The sequence below is a fragment of the Podarcis gaigeae genome, assembly GCF_964106915.1.
Source record: "Podarcis gaigeae genome assembly, chromosome: 3".
Taxonomy (NCBI): Eukaryota; Metazoa; Chordata; class Lepidosauria; order Squamata; family Lacertidae; genus Podarcis; species Podarcis gaigeae.
Window position 1 is genome coordinate 19,654,602 of NC_139680.1, and position 6,000 is coordinate 19,660,601.

Below are 6,000 nucleotides of genomic sequence, written 5' to 3' on the forward strand. Positions count from 1 at the left end.
TACAGGAAACATGAGCATTAAAGAAACAGAAACAAATTGAAGCATAGTGTTTATGATATCGTTTATAATACAACAAATGAATAATATCTTGTTACTTTTATTTAAATATAAAAGTATCTCTGACTGTATCAGTATCAAACGTTATTTTGGCCGCAGACCAGCATAAGAGAAAACATACAGATAAACTGAACACATAAGACTTAAAACAGGTAAGGGATAAAAACTACTAATTAAAAGCTGGTTATACTATACATAACTTAAAAAGATAAAAACATGGACAAATGGTTAAAAGTGAGTATAAGGGAGCCCTGTTTAGGGAAGTTTTTAATGTCTGATGTTTTATCGTGTTTTTAATATTCTGTTGGGAGCTGCCCAGAGTGTCTGAGGAAACCTAGCCAGATGGGCAGGATATAAATAATAAATTATTATTAATTATTATTATTTTATTATTATTATTAGGAACGTAGAGGAGCACAGGTCTTGCACTTCAGTTTAGGCCTAGTTTGTGGTGCAAGTCATCGTTCGACAAAGAGATCTCTGACTGGTTTTGTGCCACATCTACAATACCACAAGCTTATCAAGTAAGCTTTCTATTAAGGTTTTTCAATTAAGCTATCAATGAACGTCATTCCTTCCTCCCTTCTTAACTTGCTCAACACAACCATACTCAAGTCTTCCTCCATCCAAGTCATTGCTTGGTTTAGTTTTTGGAATCCAGGAAGCACGCACAAAAAACAACAACCCCAAGTGTCAGAAAACTTACCTGGAATAACCAGAAGCAAGGCTTTGGGAGCACTTTTACGTTTCCAGAGATCTTTCCAAGGGCCACACTTAATGACTTGCGTAGCCATTCCATAAACGTAGGTGAACTCTTCGTGCAGCGGAACTTCAGGTTCTGATTTCATGCTTGCGGCTGAAAACAACAAGAAAAAGCCTTGAAATGTATCTAGCTAGACAATAAGATGTCCTCCAACATGGGCTTTCTTGTAAGAAAGGAAGAAGCGACTTGTAGCTCCTGTGTGGCCAGGCAACAACCACGGCAAGAGTTTCGACAAACATTCATATATTTGAGAAGTTCAGAGCAGCTGCCAGATGTTCGCTCCCATGCAATTGCTGCAATTAGTGCAGAATGCTGCAGCACAGTTGCTACCAGGAGTGAGGCAATTGCTATACACATAGGTTATTTTGCTTCAAGAGTATTACAAAAGACCATGTTGTTCTTTTCTGTGAACCACCCTGAGATCTATCTCTTCCATCTCTGCAATCACTGATCGAGCAAGGGAAATTACAGGGTGTCCAGATGCAACAGTGGGCACAATAATAAATCTTGGCAAGACAGAGGCATTGTGGGTGAGCAGCTCCCTTGTCTGAGAAATGGGTTAGTTTTCTACACTGGATGGGATTGCACTCTCCCTGAAGGAGCAGGTTCAAAGGGCTATTGAGGTCCGTGGCCTAGGAACAGGGGAACGTGGACTGTCTAGAGTCCAAAGGATCAGGTGGAAAGGGTTTGAAGGCTACTTTTGGTGCCTGGGATTCCTCTTTCCTGTTTTAAAGGAATAGATTTTCCTTGTGAAGTACAAACAATGTTAATAACTCAATGCACCAAGCCAGATTCTGAAAGCCAGAAGTCCCCAACAATTTAGAAGCATTTCAAGCATTCAGAAGAACAGTCATACCTCGGGTTAAAGACGATTCAGGTTGAGCGTTTTCAGGTTGTGCCCCGCGGTGACCTGGAAGTACTGGAAAGGGTTACTTCCAGGTTTCGCTGCTCGCGCATGCGCACACACTCAAAATTACGTCACGTGCATGCACAGAAGCGGCGAATCGCGACCCGCGCACAGGCAGATTGCGTTCTGCTCAGGTTGCGAACGGGGCTCCGGAACGGATCCCGTTCGCAACCAGAGGTACCACTGTACAAATATTTTATTCATGAGAAGCAGAAAACCACGATCTTCAGAAACACTAGCGGACCACACTTGTAATATATAAGTGCCTCCACTCTTGTCGTTCAGCCCAGACATTGAGATCCAGCTCCAAGGGCCTTCTGGTGGTTCCCTCCCTGAGAGAAGTGAAGTTACAGGGAACCAGGCAGAGTGCCTTCTCAGTAGCAGCGCCCACCCTGTGGAACGCCCTCCCGTCAGATGTTGAGGCAATAAACAATTACATGACTTTCTGTGCTGCATGGAGAATAGAGCAAGCTTGTTTTCTCCTGCTCCAGAGAGTGGGATTCAGGCCAATGGCTTCAAGTTACAAGAAAGGAGATTCCAACTGAACAGCAGAAGGACCTCAGGAGGTGGCAACCATCTATCACAGATGCTTTAGTAGATATTCCTGCATTGCAGGGGGTCGGACTAGATTACCCTACAATTCTATGATTCTATGTCACATTCCAGCCAGGTCAAAGCACTTGAGGAAGGCATAGAGCAGGATCAGAGGGATCATAGCCTGATCTGGGGAAAGTCCTATAGGCTGGATAGAGAACTCTGGGGCACCACACACAGCCCCTAGCCTTGAGGTCCCCCACCCCTGGCTTTTCTTACTTACTTATTTATTTATTTATTTATTTATTCTTTTCCAATTTCTACATTTCATTAATTTTATACATTTCACTAATTTTAATACAGTGGTACCTCTGGTTACGTACTTAATCCGTTCTGGAGGTCCATTCTTAACCTGAAACTGTTCTTAACCTGAAGCACCACTTTAGTTAATGGGGCCTCCTGCTGCTGCCATGCCGTTGGAGCCCGATTTCTGTTCTCATCCTGAAGCAAAGTTCTTAACCTGAAGCACTATTTCTGGGTTAGCGGAGTCTGTAACCTGAAACGTATGTAACCTGAAGCGTATGTAACAGGAGGTACCACTGTATTTTGCTGGAAGCTGCCCAGAGTGGCTGGGGAAACCCAGCCAGATTGACAGGGTATTATTATTATTATTATTATTATTATTATTATTATTCTCGAAGCTACCAACATGAGTTTGACCAAACTGCGGGAGGAAGTGGAAGACAGGAGTGCCTGGCGTGCTCTGGTCCATTTGGTCACGAAGAGTCGGACACGACTAAACAACAGCAACATCATCATCATCATCATCATCATCATCATCATCATTATTGCTTTTATTCTTGCTTTCCCCCACTGCGCAACGGAGAGAGAAAGCAAAGCGGCCAAGGGTCGGGGAGGAAACATTCAGCAGCCGAAGCGAGCCCAGCGGCCAGGAAACCAAACACGTACCTTGCCCGGATCAGTCCCTCCGGGAGCTTTCCGTGGGTGACAGAACCAGACAGGGCAGCTGCTGAGCAGGCCGGGCGGAAGCAGCGAAGCGGCCGGCCCAACTCTCCTACGGCGGTCGGAAGGAAGCTGCTCGTCGGCTCTTCCGCCAGGCTTGGAGAAAACTGACAGGCGGGCTGCGGAGCCAATGCCGAGCCCAGACGTCACGGACATCCCGCCCTCGCCGAGGTAAGCGGAACGCCCCGAGCTGGCCGCGCGCCGCTGGCGCTTCTTGGAGCCTTTGGCCACCGGTAGATTTTGTCTCCCCTATGTTAGGGAGATCTGGGTTAGCTGGGCAGTTTCGCCATTCGCTTAAGCCCCTGTTTCCCGCGCTTGGGTCTCCAGCGGCCGTCGGACTACAACTCCCATCATCCCTAGGTAGCGGGACCAACGGTCAGGGGTGATGGGAGTTGTAGTCCGACGGCCGCTGGAGACCCAAGCGTTGGAAACACTGGCTTAAAACTGCTTAGAGGCGGAGGGTGGGAGGGAATCCCATTGAGAGGTTATTAATTAAGATGGCAAAGGTGTAGAATGGGGTCCCCCGTCCCAGTCCCTGCTGTGTTGAGGGCTATCAGGATTTTGCTATTTATTTTAACACCGCATTGAAATAAATTCCAATTAGGTCAATTTAGCTAAACCCCTGTTATAGAAAAAAAAGGGGGGGGAGTTAACATTTGAAAAATAAGCCTTTTTTAAAATTACGTTTCCAAAAAAATTTCCACATGGCTTTCAATACATAATAGCCCCGCCCGCCCCCCTTTTTACATCCCACTCCCTTTTCCATGGAGTTTGTGTTTCTGTCCCTCGGCTGCACCCTATCTTCTATCTCTTAAACCTTAACAGAACGACTGTAACCTTTAATCTCTTTAATGCTCATAGTTCCAGTCCTGCTCAAGTGTTCATCATTTTCGGAATATTTACAGAAATATTATTAAAGGGTTTCCGTTCTTCCACGAAACCTTCATCACTAGGTTCTCTTCCTTTAGCTGTTAACCAATTCTGCATAGTTCATCACCTTACTTATCCATTCTAGAAAGGAATATATTTTGTTTTCTTCTATCGCTACTGAGTTCCCCCATGGCCAGTTGCAAGAAGGTGAGGACCATAACAAAGTGTGCAAGAACCTTTAAAGACTTTAGACGTTGTCCAACCCCTTAACCAAAGACCACCCAAAAACATCATACATGCGTCACAGAAAGAGGCGGTCTACAACAGAAATTTGAGAGTATGGCTTCTCTCCTGTCTGTCAAGATACCTGATCATGTTTTACTGATTGCATTACCTGGGCAGTCTGGCCATTCTTTTGAGATCGTATATACTGTACCTTAGTTCTTGAATCCAGGTTACTGGGGCCGACTCCACAAAATATGCTCTTAAAACAGGATTTGAAGGATTTGGAAGTGAAATAACAATTGGGAAGACAGCCCTGTTTTGGGAGCTGCCCAGAGTGGCTGGGGAAACCCAGCCAGATGGGCGGGGTATAAATAATAATATTTTCTTCTTTTTCTCCAAGGTATTTCCTTCTGCAGAGGAAGTTGGAGAGCAAAGATGACTTTTGGGGGTTCTCTGTGTGAAGTGTGTGTCTGCTTTGTGTGCACCCTAAAATCTTTACAGCACCTCCAATTTAGGTCAAATTAACTCATGTATGACTTTCTGTGTGTGCAGCCTACCTGCTCCTAAAGTAGGATAATGTTGCACATCTGATGACATGGCCTCTCAATTAAAGTCAAGAGTCAACCTGTGAGCTCAACTGAATTGCCTGTAGCAGGGCATGAAAAACAAAGCTGTTATTAACGTTATTAAAATCCATTGTTAATTTGAAATCAAATTGGCAGCCTGCTCATGTTACAGTATTACAAGGGTGTCAAAGGGTACATAATTACAATTTACTCTGTTTTTATTTTGTTATTGGTATGAAAATTGGGAAATTCGTGGAAGGGAATTTTGGTCGATCTTAGAAAAAATGTTTTAAGAATGAGTATTGATGTATAAGTATTGATGTTTAAGTTTGGATAAGGTAAAACTGGTTTTTAAAATGAATTAAATTAAATGAAAATAAGGTTAGCAAAAATAAATTGAGGAAATGGATGAAAGAGAAAAAGTAAAATAATAATATGTTAAAATAAATTATTAAGTTAAAGTTGAGAAATAAGTAACAAGGATTTGCTGAGCTAATAATTTGAATTGGAATACAAGAAGGGGAGGTGTGAGGAGGTCTGAGAAATAAGTTAAAAGAAAATAAGCAATTGAAATTTTATGTGTTTTTAATTGTTTTTAAGTTTTGTATTTTTGTATGTTTGTTATTTTTTGTCTATTTTTGTTTTTGTTTTATTATAGAAAATGCTAATAAATATTCATTAAAAAACAAACAAACACAGTAATAAAATCCTGCTAAAGCCCAACCAATTTCTAAATTTAAACTTAAAATATATAACCCAAGGCCCGTTCAGTTGTTCCACTCACAATAGCTCAAGGGCCTTCCGAGACATCATTTCTCTAACCGCCTCTAGCTTCTACATTGTACTTGTCAGCAGAACTGTCAAAAATCTGTAAATTGCTATGTAAATAACAGTTTGGTCTCTATGAAGTTATATTGTTTTCAAATGCAGCAGTTCAAATTTTCATTTCCCATACTGTGAATGTGTCCCGTGTCATGCAAACACCCAGCAGGCAAATCTAGTAACAGTGGAAACAACTGCAAACTTGTAACCCCAAATATTATAGCGTCTTGGGT

General features: G+C 42.6%; 1 protein-coding gene and 1 long non-coding RNA gene across 3 annotated transcripts in view; one reads left to right on the plus strand and one right to left on the minus strand.

The window, feature by feature from the left end:
• Window positions 1–3,377, minus strand: part of LDAH (lipid droplet associated hydrolase) — an 87,591-nt gene extending 84,214 nt beyond the window's left edge. Inside the window, exons 1-2 of one of the 2 annotated variants that reach the window (XM_083730776.1) lie at window positions 3,231–3,377; window positions 764–913 (exon numbers count right to left, since the gene is read on the minus strand). In XM_083730776.1, the coding sequence (XP_083586902.1) occupies window positions 764–905 (142 nt within the window). In that variant the 5' untranslated portion in view covers window positions 906–913; window positions 3,231–3,377. Of the gene's footprint in view, window positions 1–763; window positions 1,052–3,230 lie in introns of those variants that run through there. The other variant, XM_083730775.1, reaches the window with a different exon arrangement.
• A 908-nt stretch (window positions 3,378–4,285) lies between these two features.
• On the plus strand, window positions 4,286–5,111 carry LOC310840848. Its single transcript, XR_014562204.1, has 2 exons — window positions 4,286–4,491; window positions 4,780–5,111. It is a non-coding gene; the product is annotated as an uncharacterized lncRNA (long non-coding RNA).
• Window positions 5,112–6,000: the final 889 nt, after the last annotated feature.